The sequence below is a fragment of the Bidens hawaiensis genome, unplaced genomic scaffold, assembly GCF_021521415.1.
Source record: "Bidens hawaiensis isolate Kalapana, Puna unplaced genomic scaffold, B.hawaiensis_p1.1 tig00004682_1, whole genome shotgun sequence".
Taxonomy (NCBI): Eukaryota; Viridiplantae; Streptophyta; class Magnoliopsida; order Asterales; family Asteraceae; genus Bidens; species Bidens hawaiensis.
In genome coordinates, this window is record NW_027491286.1 from 567132 (window position 1) to 582031 (window position 14900).

Consider the following 14900-nt stretch of genomic DNA (forward strand, 5'->3'; position numbering starts at 1 on the left):
CTTCTAGGAAACCTACCTTCGGCTATAAATACTCCAACATCTTTGAATGGTAAGATCATCTGCTATCCAGTTATCTAGCAATCTCTTAATATACACTTATATTCAGAGCAACCTAGTCTGATTCTCACGCCGGAGGGTGGTCACAAGGAGGAACCCCCCCTTCTCAGTGACGAGCTTACGGTGTTTGTTTTGCAGGTCTCCTGAAGAACAGCCTTCTCAGCTAGATCTCATCCGTGGGAAACATTACTTAACCCCCAGATTATCTATAATCTGTACCGGGTCACTTAGTGTTTCTTCATTGGCGCCATCCGTGCATAAAAGCTAGAACTATTTTAGTTTTTTCACAATTTCTGAAGAAATGGTTAACGTTACTCCGGTCCAAAGGCCTGTAACCGACCAAGAAACCCCGATAACAACCCCAGCAACTGGGGGGAACACCGGCGGTTATACAATCCTTACGAACACTACCCCGACTACCCAAGCCGGGGCAAGTGCAGTAAATATTCCACTGGGGTTCACCGATACCCAGCTGGAAAAACGAACGAGGGTCCCTCGCCAAACACTAGATCAAGTGAAGGCGTGGGCCGAAGCACGGCAAAGAGAATTCCAAGCCGAATTGGATGAACGCTTGCGTTCAGCTCAACAGGCCGACGAATTCGGCAGTACTCGCCAACACCTCAATATGAGCAGTGACTGCGAGTACTCAGATATTGTTTATTAAATTCTACAAAGTTAAATGTGGATATATATTCAAATATTGTTTATAAATTCTACAAAGCATAGTTTTGTTGATTTCCGGTAATTGCTAGCAGCGCATAAAATTTATGCATGATCGTGGAGCATCCAAAGTTAATCTTTTATTTAAAGGGTTTTGTGAGTCGGTTTTATAAAGTTGTACATTCGTGTTGTAACTGATCGAGAGCTAGCCTTCATTCATTTATAATTCAACAATCGAGAGCTTTCATTCATTTATAATTCAATTGATTCTAGCTAGTATATGACCATTAAATTAGAAACATAAATCCAATAGTTCAACTGTGAGACGTCCAAATAAAAACATATATCAATGTCTAAACCGATAAATTGTTTATACCTAAAGAATTATATCCATTAATAAGTAGTGTCTATATTCATTAATAATTTACATATGAAAAGTTTAACCATATATAATCTCTCATCCAACAATCAAATAAGTGGCACGTCACAATGTAACGTGCTTCCAGTACTAAGATAAGTAATTCATCATATGATTTAGACACGTCAAAAACTGCAAGATAAAATGCCTCTAACCAGAAATATCATAAACATTGTTAAACTAAAACAAAATTACTCACTATTTTATTGAAATAAACAAACGTTATAAATGTATTATCTATAATCAAACCCTAATTCACATAATCGTTCTTTCCCCTTTTATCCATTTCCATTCCTACCCACTAAATTCCCGAAATTACCCTCCTCAAAATTCGAAAACCATAAAGCAGTTTTCAATTGCCCCTTGAATCAAGTTATTTTTTATTTATGAAGCCTTGTACCACCAAAACCAGATCTCACACGCGCTTAATGGAGCGTGCCACCACGAACCAATCACCTCAAAGCTAAGTGCGTGGCACCTTTTGGACTTTCCGACAAGACCAGTGACTAGAATATTGACTAGTCACCAAACTAGGCGCGTGACCACGAAACGCGTGACGGAATTAGGGTTTTGATTTTTGATAATTGCGATAACAAATAGCCAGCACTCACCATCTGGATGACGTGGCATGTTTCTGTTGGTTAACATTCACATACTTTACACGTTCACTGTGTGTGTGCCTCTCTGGTTACGTATATAATATAATTATTATTATAATATAAATATATATATATATATGTATATATAAAAGTTAAATATAAAAGTAAAACTTCACTCTTTCTCTCTCTAGAAACAAAACATAGCACAACACATATCCTTCTCTCACTACATGTTTGTTTCTCTCTCCATTTCGTGGAAACCTAAAGTGGTGACGACTAGGGTTTTCGGGATATTCGCGCTTTAATTACTCGCTGCCACCTTCAAATCCGTAAGTAAACTTATGTTTTTCGAGTTGGGTTTTTGATTCTCGATCTAATGATTGTTGTCTTAGTGGTTTTGATGAAGAAATCGGTTTCAGATCTGTTGCGGTTTGGTTTGTCGGTGTATTTACTTTTTCTTTTCTTTTTGTTTTTGTTTTTAAAGTTCTTATTATGATACTGTCTGGTTAATAAGTTAGCTTATGTTTGATTTGCTTTTAGTAGGCTTACATCCTTTGATTGAATGAGGAGTTAATTAAGGTTATGGATAGATATTATTAAGATTAACCTAGCTAATCTGGTGTGGGTAGATTAAATCTGTGTGGTGGATGTGAATTTGGGATAAATCTGATGAATTTGAATTGGGTTTTCTCGAGAACTGTAAAAGTTTTGTCATAAATTTATTTACTTTTTAAGTGGGAGCTAGCGGCGGGTGATGAAAACCCTAATTGATGATGGGTTGACTCGGTGATTGTTTGACTGCCACTGGTGATAGGGTAAGGGTAACTTCATGCTTTTGACTAAATGAAAATGGTAACAAAAAATAAAAGGAAATTGTTAAAACTTATATTTCCTAGTTGGGTTCAGACTATTTCTAGCTTTAGTTACTGTTTAGTTTCTTCTGCATTAATGTCTTGTTTCAAGCTTTAGATTTGAAGTTGTAGCTTCCATATTTATCATGAAATTATTACTATGAACATGTATGAACTTTTATTTTAATTTTTGCAATTTTAGTCTAAGTCAGTTTATGATATTGTGTGTAGTTTGAAGTCACTAGTCAAACTATTTCAATTCATTAATAGATAATTATTGTGATTATTATGCAATATGCATAGTGTTATAAGTTTATGTGCTGCTGATCGATATTTCTTGATTGTACTATATATGGTTTGGAAGTGAAGATTAGGAAATTTTATTTTGTTTCATTGACTAACAGTGTTCCAACATTCGTGTCAGTGCTTGGTTTTGTATACATGTGATATTTGAATTTGGTTTGTTCTAGCTGTCTATTGTTGTTTATATGTATGTGACCATTGTCATATTGAGTAGTAAGCATGTTTTACTTTCTGGCCGGTTAACTACAGTTTAATTTTTATTATCCTATACTGTTGTTGTTGTTGTTAATTAACCTTGCATGCATCACTTGTTTATTTATTACTTCTGATTTTCAAGGCTAGTCTCTTTGCAGTGAATTTCTGAATGCATGTTTGTTAAGCTTAATCCGTTTGTAGTCTTATATTATTCTTCTAGTTACTACAATTTGCCTTGAGGAGTTAAATTAATCATGCCTGGTGCTCTTTTGTCACAGTGGTATTTTAAACATGAATGGCAATGATGAGAGGGGCATTGAACCAATACCAAACTCCAGCCAGCAAACGGTTAAGATTGATTCGTTATGTATCAAACTTAGCGTTATGAAGCAGAAGGTTGATGCCTCAAAGTGTAGGCATTTTTCTATACGGTAAGTATTACTGATCATGTTGATTGTTCAATTTCAATATCATTTGATTTGACAAACTTTATTGTTGCATATACGTACATTGTTTAATTTGTTTTAGTGAATGCTCAGGCACAAGTTTGGAATGAGGATTTTATCAAGTGTACATGTTCTTCAAAATAGAATTAGAATATTAAAAGTTACTAGGATACCTATTATTAAGCATTAAGTTAATTTGCATCTTTAGAAATCTTGATATGAACTGCTTTGTAAAGTATTGTATATTTCTATCTATTGTAATGGTTACAATTCAACAGTCACATAATTACCGCTCGTTTTACTCTGACCATCTTTTGGTCAACTGACTCAACTCAGAGGTTATGTTGCTGGAATGCGTGAAAAGGGTTGCAGCAACTTGCAATCGTTTACTGAAGAACTCCCGCCTATGGACGTCCCAAACTTTAGATATTGGCATTGCCAAAAGTGTTTGCAGAATTACGAGACTGCAAATGCCTCAAATGAGACCACATTAATCTCTGTGGATAATCATTTTGTGTTCCCTCCTACAAGGTCAAACCCTCCTCACAATTTCAATGGAGTAACAGCGCTCCCTTTTGGTAAGGGCACTTCAGGTAATTACATATATTTGAATGATTATAAATAAAGTTGATTCTTTTTCTGTAAACAATTAATGTTCCTTCATCTGTCCATTAGGTATTAAACCTGGTGATGATACGAATGATGATGAAATCATCCTTGCTGCTTTAGGAGCTGATGAAAGTCAAACTTCTCAACAAGTTCTTGATAAAGTCAAAGTTTATAAAGAACCAACTAAATGCGGTACCGTTGACACTAATGCTGGTAAAAAAGAGAGCTACGAGTTGAAAGATCATGAGACTCCCCAAAAAACAAGCATAAGTCAACCTATCGAATTTGATCAAGATAATTGCCAAAATGAACTTCCAAGAAGAAAGGCTCGAAAAGTGCGTTTGTTGAAGGAATTACTGTGTGGAAAGACTGAAATCCAGCAACAGAAAAAGGGTAATAGTTCATCTCCATTAATGGCACCGATTTCCCAGGTAAAAAGGAAAATGCTGCATGATCATCATGACCATGATCATGGTCGTAACCATCATCATGATCATAAAAAGATGAAAGCTTTCAAGGGGGATGCAATTGCGAAAACTAATGTGGCGGAACATTCTAGCAGTCCGGAAGCTCATGAATTTGGAGAAAATAGTAATAAACATGAGTGGAGTAAACACGGGACTCAAAGGAGTTCACTTCTTGGTAAGGTTAATAGTGATCCAGTGACAGCTTGGCGATCAATATTCAATGATGTAGGATCAGAAAATCGGGTTTTAGCAACATACAGTGTGTCTAAAAGCAGAGGAACAGAACCATACTCTAAGTTCATGAATCCACCAAAGTCAGACAAAAAAGTCAACTCAAAGAAAATCACCAGCAATCCTATAAGAAGTAATTTTTTTGTAGAGGATTCGAGGATGAAGGATAGCGGTCGGTCACACGCAGAGTTGGCGCTTGATCTTTCTTTAAACTATGAGGCACATCCCCATATTCGACCTCAACAGTCCATTCTGAATCAACCTCCCAGTCAAGATTATAATAAAAAGTCAAGTTTTTTCTTAGGGGAGTCAAGTAGTTTTCCACCTAGGATCCCATCAGAGTCAAAGTCACAAGAACGATTGGTTCATGAGAAACGGTTATACACACAGCTTCCATATGGGAGTTGCTCTGGGCATCAGAAGTTGGTAATATACTACTATTTCTATTTATATTTGCCATTAACATTATTAATTTCTTAATTTTATTATAAAAGTGATTACTATTATTAATGTATAGGATTTTTCTGATCCATACAAGAGGAACATTGGAGTTAAAGGGTACTCAGAATTTACAAGGCCTGATAATAACAATAATCATCAAAGACAAGAGAAAATGCTTTCAATTGGGCGATCGGACGAACATGAAATAATCGAACTTATGGCTAGAAATCAATACGAGCGGAGCTTATGCGAACCTAACAATGGGATGATATCGGGTTTTCATAAACTTAACATGAATGAAGGAATGAAATCATCACATCATGAATATCTCACCATGATGAGACCACCTTCAAGTGACAATGTGGGGCCCATGAGATCTCCAGCTGGCAGCCTCTTTCAAGATCAAGTTTCTAACTTTAATATGAATCAGAAGAAACCGTTACATGGCGCTTGGATATCGGATCCTAGATCGCAGAGACATTATGATTCACATTATCATTATGCATCTAATGGAAACAACAATAAAATGCCGAATACCCATCTCTATAATTCCTCTAATATGCAGGCATTTGAAGCTTTTAACAAGTATAACAATGGCGGAATTCAAAAAGAAGCATCTGGCATGCAATTTGGTCACACATATGCAAGATACTCGGAAAAAGATAAGGGAAAAAACATGATGGATTTGGATCTGAATCTTGTGGCTCCAAATATTGTTGAAGAGCATAACAGGTTGGAACCGAACCATATGTGTTCGTTTGATAGTTCATATTCAAACGAAGCCATACCCGCAATGCAGTTGTTAAGTCTAATGGATGCAGGGAAGTCAAGTCAACCATTCAGTTTGACCGGTCAACCATTTATACCAAAGCCGAAACCAAAACCGATTTCTGTTTGTTATAATCATTGCAGCTCAACCATGACTGAAAAAACAAACCTGCCGGTCAATCCGATCGGAAGTTCAATTTTTAGCGTGTTTCAAGCAGGTCAAAATATTAAGTTGACTTCTAGTTATGGTCAACAAGGTTATCATAAACCACAAGAGGAGAAATCAAGAGGTGCGCCATTAACTTCAGTAAGATGTAGACCAGAGGATTCTTATTTCCCTCTTCCATGGCATGCAAATGAAAGTCTAAAGAAAGTCAACGGAGCGTTCGGGCCAAGGTTTGACTCATCAAGAACTGAGATTTGCACGATCAACCAAAACCCGGCTGATTTTAGCATACCTGGACCACATAATATGTATATGATTGGTGTTGAAGATCTTATTGGTAGCGGGGCGTGTTCTTATAAGGGAATTTTACGTTAGAGAATGCTTTTGGACCAAAAAGTCAAAGAAAGGTCATGAAGCCTACATCTTGAATATGTTTTGGAGTAATTTCATGAATAATAAGGAAAAGGTGATGCTAATCATGTTACAATCAAGGTTAGTGATGAGAATAATTTGGGATATGAATGTTTGTTTAACTAAGACTAAGTTGTGATTGCCTTTATGGCAGACTGGTGTGACCTTTTTTATACGGTAATTTTTAAAAAAATCCATGTGTATATATATTATGTAATAGTCCATAGAAGAGTTGGTTTTCTTTTGCTTCTTGGGACAATGTTGCTTGAAATAGTTTGATGTTAATTTTGAACTTGAAATATTGCTCTGTTTTTTGGTAATGCTCATTATTCTGTAGTGATTTTAGTCATTTTCAGAGTAATAATTGGCATATGACAAACATCATCATCATCGTACTCAGTATATCCCACCAATAGCAAAGCTATGGTAGGGTCTGAGGAGGGTAAGATGTAGGCAGCCTTACCTCTACCCCATAGGGATAGAGAGGCTGCTTCCGGTGGCATATGACAAACCCATAGCAATAATGTTGTGGTCAAACAGATGGAGTTCTTTTACTATTCTTGGTTTAGAAACAAGTGGTCAATAATAGTTTGCAAAGTGAGGGATATATGCTTTTGTATATATATATTCTAGCATTTCAATTATGTTGCATAGCCCATTATATAATTTAGCACTGAATATGTGACAAGGCTTACACAATAATGGTGAATATGAAACTATTCAAATGTGTTCCTCAAGCTATACTAGGGTGTTGATGTATGACTTGGATTTGAGATAGTAAAAGTGAGTGAAGGATAATCCTTTGGTGAAGATGTTCACAGGTTGTGTGGTTACTACATAATGAAGTGTAAGAGGGAGCCAAAACTATACTCTAATTTCCCTGAATAAAATGTAGATTGATTTAGAGATGTTTGGTGCACTGACGAAAGACGAGATTAACCATCACATACGTAGCACCAATGTTGCCACACCAAAAAGGTGCACAGCTCGTTATAATCGTAGCTCATGCATCCGTAACAAAATCCACCTGATCCCAAGTCTCAACAGCGGCATGAGAAAGGGATCTGGTAGAAGAACTGATAAGAGATTCCGGTATCAAAGTTATTCCCAGGGTCTTATCATAGTAAGTTCCAACAGGAAATTCTGGTAGAAGAATAGGTAGAACTCTTCACTTCAAAAAATATGTAGAATCACATTTCCTTTTCCTCTTCATCAGATACCCGTGTGGTGACCAGCACATGGATTCTCGACTCTGCCATCACAACCCATGCGATCTCATAACCAAGCATTGTTCAAAAGGTGACACTGTATCTCAATTCATAGAAGAGTGATCGTTGGTGATGGTACGATGCTTACAATGTGATGGTTTTCTTGAGCTTACCAGAGGCTCAATGGCCAATTTCTTTTCGAATATGGTGATGCATACCGTATATCATGCCCCAATACACCCCAGCAAATGAGTGGTTTAGCTGGAGAACCATCATTTGTCAGAGATTGCTCGAGCTTTACTTTTCCATGCTCATCTACCTCATAATGTTTTGTATGATGCTTATGTCATAGCCGCCATCTCATCAATTGTTTACCATCTTCAACTCTTGATCATTCTTCCCATTATGAGATTCTTTTTCGATCTCAACCTACATTATTGGGGTACTATCAGTGTGGAGTTGTTTTACGCTATAACCTGACATGTTGGTTGCAAGTGGAATAGTAGGAGCAAGAGACACTCTATTGGATCCGTGACGGATGTAAAGGCTCGACTTGTTGCCAAGGAATTTCATCCGACTAAGGATCGCTTGCACACTTACACTGAGATGTCAAACTGTTGGTCTTATCACTCATTCATATAAATAAGACTGTTTATAACACACAATCTCTAGGCTTTGTTGACCCGATTCACTCACGCCATGTATATATATAATTTGCTGCATAAGACCCTTTACAGCTTAAACAAACTCCGATAACTTTTTTCCACACTATCTATGGCTCATATACATAAAATGGATTACTTACATAATACAACACTAGTTAGTCCTGAATTACCTTACCCCGTTATTTTATTTCGTTCACACAATTAAATATACTGTTGGTGACTCCTGAAACAGTATTTTTACTTGTATTTTAAATATGTAACAATTTTTTTTAATTGCTGGATGGCATGTTAGTTATCCTTTTAGATATTGTATATGTTGTTGGGTTTATTGAAGAAGACAGATAGCCAGACATTTAATAAAGCCGGGTCTAAATGAGGCAAACATTTACATGCGTATGAACTTGAAATACAAGTATACCACTGCTTCTGCCAGACTTATGTGGCCATGAAGCCCAACTCCTTTAGCCCAAGCATGGCAGGCCAGAAGCCAAGATCTAGTACAAGACTACAAGAGTACAAGTGAACCAGTTCAAACTTCAACTAAGAATGATAAAACTTAGATATGGAGTATGGATCATACTTTGCATTGTGCCCCAGTTAAAAAATGATATAAAAACCAAGAACATGTTCATCAGTTGATAAAATTGATCAACAAAACACGGTAGATTTTCTTTGTCAGAAAATATAGTTGTGTAAGATACAACTCGACTTCCATAGCTAGATATCTAAGTTGCTAATAAAATACAATTCAAGAAAATTCACATAAAACAATAACAGAAACTGCAAACTCCAAATTTAATGTCTGTCATTTGGCTACTATCATATCACCTCATTTCCTATATGGATGATACCTTCCACTACCGCCGCCACCGCCACTGCTGCTGTCATTGCCATTATCATACCCTTTACCACCATCGTATCCATACCCATACTCGTATCTACTAGCAGCACCACCGCTTCCCATACCAAATCCTTTACCACCATAACCATCACCGACACCACCACCGCTACCACTTCCATAGCCCCTGCCTCCACCATACCCAGCTGCCGCACCATAACCGCCATAACCAGCAGCACCATACATGGAACCACCAAACCCGAACCCATACCCGTATCCACCATAACCACCATAGAATGCCGCAGAACCACCACCATAGCCTCTCCCATAACCATCATAACCAGAATACCCGCCCCCGTAATCATCATACGCTCTATTCGCTTTTCCACCATAATCACTGCCGTATCCTGAACCCCTACTGAAACCACCACCACCATATGACTTGGAACCACCACCATGACGTGACCTGTTGTCATATGAGAAATCGCCACCACCTCTTTTCGGTTCAGCCCTCTTTATCTCCACCTAGCATGATTCACATCATATCAACGTTTCTATCTTTTTTAAATGCAAAACTAAATTATGCAAACTGCATGAACTTTACACTTCTTTTTCTAGTTTAAATGATCAGCTTTAGGTTACGCGCAAAATAAAAAAAGATAAAAGAAAAACTTCAAATTCATTACCAAATTTAGCAACCACCGTTATTTTAACTGATTCAACACATCGATTGATGCCACTGAAATTATGTAAAATAAGTATATGCTAGTTTGGAAACATTATCTTTTTCTTAAAACGTATATTTAAATGGGTAATAAATGTTAAATCAAATGCCAAGACCAGATTTCTAGAATCCAGAAAAAAAATGGCATGCTACCACACGTCATTTGTTACTACGATTGGTAATAAAATGTGTGGTTGCTACTTGTTTTAGTTAATAACGAAATGTAAATCGGTATTTGATTCACCCCTAATTTAAGTTGTCTGCTAAAATCGGAAAAATAAGTATCCATTGTCAAATCATATGCAGTGACATGGCACAAAGATGAAAAATAAGAGTACGTCAACAATTTCAGAAAATAAGATACTAAATAACCTTTACAGTTAAACAGGTCATCCATTTCTGTACTCGGTAATAAAATAACTTTATTGCTAAATCAGTAACAAATTGTAATTTGGTTATAAAATTAGCACCTAACTTAACTTTGATTACTAAAATATAGAAAATGTATAAAGTCTGTTTCTGTATTGTGCATTTTGCCCAATTATTTATCTGCAAAAAGAATATTTAAAGAGGTGCAAGAACAATTTATTCACTCACTTGTTTGCCTCCAAGTTCATGTAATTGGCCATCGGCAAATATCTTATCCACGGCATCTTCACTATCAAATGTAACAAAGCCAAAACCTCGTGACCGACCCGTGACATGATCTAGCATTATTTGATTATCAATTATATCACCATAATTGGAGAAATACTCCCTTAATTCATCTGCATAAAAAAGTTAAAAACCTTAACTCCATAATTTAAATAATCCATTGAATATAACAACAAACTATGGTAAATTACCTTCCGTTAAAGTCAATGGTATACCACCAACAAAGATTTTCTTTGTTCTTGACACCCCTCTACTGCCCTGTGAATTCTCTCTGGGAACTGTCCTCTTCACTTCAACCTAATTCAAGAAAATATTAAAAAACATAAAAGATGACTAACAAATACAAGTCAAATGAAGGCAGCAATTTTGACCAATTTGTCTAAAAATGGGTGAGAATGGATTTATCTTTTTATCTCAAAACTCATCCAATTGGTTAAAAAACTGACAAAAAACAGGTCAAAACTTTAAAGGTCAAACGCTTATAACTGCGGAACTGCCTAATATGTTATGCTCAAATAGGAAGTTGTTTTGTAAGAGACAATCACCCAAGTTTCCAGCTTTTCTCATTAAAACCACCCAAATATTGAAACTGTTGCATAAGCCATTAATACTACGTGTAATTTCAAATGACAATATCATAGATGGGTGTCTTACCGGTCTGCCATCTATGACATGATCTTGCTCCAAGACTTTATCAGCATCAGCTGAGTTAGCAAACGTTACAAACCCAAATCCACGTGGTCGACCAGTAACCTTATCCATCATTATAACAGAGTCTGTTATTTCTCCATAGTTGCTGAAGTAACTGCTGAAAGACGCTGGAAACAATAAACAGAACGTTAAACCTATTAACCATGAAAAACAAAACAGCATATAACTGTGACTTATTGTGTTCACTGTTGATCCCCTGCTTTTATATATTATAAAACACATTACCTATATACATGTTAAAACAACTTAAATGAATAAATAATAGTACATTATTGCTTCAAAAAAACACCAAAAAAACTACCCTGCTAACTACACTAAAACATTCTAATGCATTTAAATAAATTAAAAGGTATATCCAATAAACATATAATAAAGTGTATTATATCAAATAAGCATTGATGTATAAGATAATAATAAAGTGTCCACGCATATAAGGTATATATGTGTGAACCTGCGGGTGGGCAAAAGTGAAATTGCACTAATTTTGACATTATTTTACTAATTTCGTGAAAATAACGCTAAAAGTGGCAGAAGGTTAATCAGGCATCATGTGGTGGCGTTGATAGTCGAAAGACAAGGGTACATGCACCAATCGGCTGGTGTCCTGATGGTTGAGTGTTATGTGACTTAGTCCAAGGTGTGATGCAAAACTACTATCGAGCCGGGGGTCTCACCGGAAGCAGTCTCTCTATTCCTACGGGGTAGAGGTAAGGCTATCTACATCTTACCCTCCTCAGACCCTACCATAGCTTTGCTATTGGTGGGGTATACTGAGTACGATGATGATGATGATGATGATATATAACATTCTAATTCATTTAAATAAAACAAATTGGATTAACATACCTTGAGAAGTCTCCCAAGCAATGCCTCCAACAAACAGTTTTCTATCACAAAACAAAACTCAAAAATTAATTTCCAATCTCATAAGACAATCTTCATCTTTTTCTTTTACATGTCTTGTCATGTGTAACCAAAGATACAACAATCTCTCCAACCTTTGACAGCATGCTACATCACAACTAGTAGTATTTTCTAAACCTAACTATAACTATAACAACACTAAACAAACATATATTTCTAAACACTAAATACACAAACTATACAGCAAACTAACCCTGCGGATGAATCACGACTAATATTGTCATTGATTGAATGATGCCTTAATCCAATGGCCCCACCACTATCATCTACATTGTCATCATCATCATAATCTACATGATGATTTTGATTCGTATTATCAAACTGTAGCTGCCCGCCGTCCATTTCCAGCCTGCTAAATTGATACCAGTTTTGTCCTCTTTCCTTGTATCTAACCTATAAAACGAAGCTCTGTGATTTAGGTTTTGGAGATTGTAGAAGAAAACAAGCCCTACAAAGAACGATAACGATGAGAACCTGATGAAGACGTATCGATTGTTTCGCTGCGAGTTGGATGGATGAAATTATTATTATGATTAAGGGTTTTGATTGATTCGGTGGATGAGGTAAAACGATAAAATGGAAGAGAAAGAAACCCTAGTTTTGTTCAGGGCGAACAAGATATACGCCGCGGTCTTTTAAATACCGGGCACTCGAAAATTAACCAACCGTAAAATATATTGCTCGTATTATTTACTTTCAACTTTACATAAATGATGAAACCAATAATGCCTAAAAATGGCATCGAACGCGTTACCGTTTCATTACTTGCGGCACAGCAAGACGCGCTTAACCTAGCGATAGTACGCTCGTAATGCGGCATTGGAAGCTTAGCCGGTGTTCGTAAGCACGTTACTCAACGACTGTACACGTGCAATCAGGTGTCTATGCGCACGTAACGCTACATTGAATGCGTCTTGACTCGCAATAGTTCCGCCTGACGCTTTACTAACCCGAAATCCGTTCTGACTTGACCCTTTTTGACCCGAACACGTCCCGCCCAAATCAAATTAACCTTTTTTGTATCGACTCATTCCAACCTTAACCTTTTAGACCCATGACCCGAACGGCTGAACCCGCCCCACCTGTTTGTTGGTCCTTAATGGTAATTACGTAACACGTTAAGTTTTTAAAATAGAAAAAGTATAGCAATATCATACTCAAATTAAATAGAATAAAATACTTGTTTTTATGGTATAATGTTTTTTAAAAATATTAGCGTGTTAAAAAGTTATAAATATTTAAACATCGTGGGGTAGTTAGTTTAAATAGGGGATGTATATGTAACTACTCTATAAATTAACAAAATACGATTAAAGTTAAATGACTAAAATTGTAGTTATTTTTGAATAAATTAAAATCAACCGTACATGATTCTGCTGAAAGCCAAAAATGCCCCTAAAGTGTCTTAGGGTTGTTTAGCAAGTGTTAAGCCATTAGATGCTGAACTAGAAAGATGTCTGAATAGTTAAGTGACTCTGAGCCAGTAACTGTTATTTGATTGGACATCTGAATGACTATTTTACGCATCTGAACCATTTTGAGTTGTATGAAATAAATATGTTTAGTCAGAGCTCTTAATAACTGTACTGAATGACCAAACTTTCATCATAACCAATTAAAATGCATCTTTAAACGAACTTTCATTATAGCCAACCAAAATACAGCTTAAAAATAGTTTCACCAAGTCGCTGACACAAATGACTTAACAATAGTTCACAAAGTTTTCCGTTACAACTTTATTAAAAATGAACATACGAAAGCAAAAAAGTATATCGTCTCAAGTATATTTCCGGAGTAAAATTTTCAAATGTCAATTGAAGTTCATGTTCAGATGTGTTGTGATGTTCCCACTGCTTGCTTTCAAATCTAAAAATTAATTGTTGCATACAAAAAGAATAAAATACAACTTTCAAATCTAAAAGTTAATTGTTGCATACAAAAAGAATAAAATACAACTCAAAGGAACATAATACATACATAAAAGAATAAAGAACACCAACACTACGTAAAAGGGAGTTTGGCATTGTATGGTCTCGTAACAACTTATCAACTCTTAAAAGCAAACAATATACATCAAGTGGCAACATTATCTAAGCAGTGTTTACCCAGAAAAACAACACAGGTAGCTTAATTATTACATGTATTCAAAATAACATAAAACAAGATAACAAGATCTAATGCAAAATTTTCTAAGGCAAGTTGGACCATTTTGGATAAAATGTCTTAGCTTCATTCAAACTCGAAAATGTAAAACTTGTAGTGTCCTCAATAATTTCACCATTGTTAATAACATAACATGAAATAGCTATACGCCTATACCGTTTTGACTTGCTCGAAATAATGCAGTATTACTAAATTATAGAAATTCAATAATCGTATTTAACACAAATTGTTTGTGTGAAAAATAGAAATTGACCCAACCTAACCCGTTATCCAATCTACAATTATGCCACCTCAACCAACTTATAAAAAAGATATATGCAATTAGGAGTGAAAACGGTTTATGTTAGTATCTAATAGTATATACCATATACTGCAACAAGGGCACTTGGTT

General features: G+C 36.0%; 2 protein-coding genes across 3 annotated transcripts; one reads left to right on the top strand and one right to left on the bottom strand.

Annotated features, from left to right (window-relative positions):
* The first annotated feature begins 1938 nt into the window (after positions 1-1938).
* Positions 1939-6643, top strand: LOC143627435 (uncharacterized). Of its 2 annotated transcripts, none has more exons than XM_077097257.1 (5): positions 1939-2063; positions 3362-3514; positions 3866-4122; positions 4205-5262; positions 5354-6643. In XM_077097257.1, exons 2-5 carry the CDS (start codon positions 3375-3377, stop codon positions 6584-6586), a joined length of 2688 nt encoding a protein of 895 aa, XP_076953372.1. In that variant the 5' UTR covers positions 1939-2063; positions 3362-3374; the 3' UTR covers positions 6587-6643. The 2 variants fall into 2 exon arrangements, with proteins under 2 accessions (XP_076953372.1, XP_076953373.1); XM_077097258.1 differs by having other exon boundaries at positions 1945-2067.
* A 2514-nt stretch (positions 6644-9157) lies between these two features.
* LOC143627437 (heterogeneous nuclear ribonucleoprotein 1-like) lies at positions 9158-12698 on the bottom strand. The gene is made up of 6 exons (XM_077097259.1): positions 12540-12698; positions 12269-12309; positions 11366-11529; positions 10903-11008; positions 10655-10824; positions 9158-9858 (listed from the first exon to the last, which is right to left on the bottom strand). Exons 1-6 carry the CDS (start codon positions 12686-12688, stop codon positions 9325-9327), a joined length of 1164 nt encoding a protein of 387 aa, XP_076953374.1. The 5' UTR covers positions 12689-12698; the 3' UTR covers positions 9158-9324.
* Between the last annotated feature and the right edge of the window lie 2202 nt (positions 12699-14900).

Excerpts from the sequence above, each read along its gene's own strand:
- LOC143627435 (XM_077097257.1), top strand. The coding sequence starts at position 3,375 with ATGAATGGCAATGATGAGAGGGGCATTGAACCAATACCAAACTCCAGC. Across the intron at positions 3,515-3,865 it reads TGTAGGCATTTTTCTATACG|AGGTTATGTTGCTGGAATGC; the intron begins GTAAGTATTACT and ends GACTCAACTCAG. Across the intron at positions 5,263-5,353 it reads GCTCTGGGCATCAGAAGTTG|GATTTTTCTGATCCATACAA; the intron begins GTAATATACTAC and ends ATTAATGTATAG.
- LOC143627437 (XM_077097259.1), bottom strand. The coding sequence starts at position 12,688 with ATGGACGGCGGGCAGCTACAGTTTGATAATACGAATCAAAATCATCAT. Across the intron at positions 10,825-10,902 it reads ACCATTGACTTTAACGGAAG|ATGAATTAAGGGAGTATTTC; the intron begins GTAATTTACCAT and ends TTTTTTATGCAG. Across the intron at positions 9,859-10,654 it reads ATGAACTTGGAGGCAAACAA|GTGGAGATAAAGAGGGCTGA; the intron begins GTGAGTGAATAA and ends GAATCATGCTAG.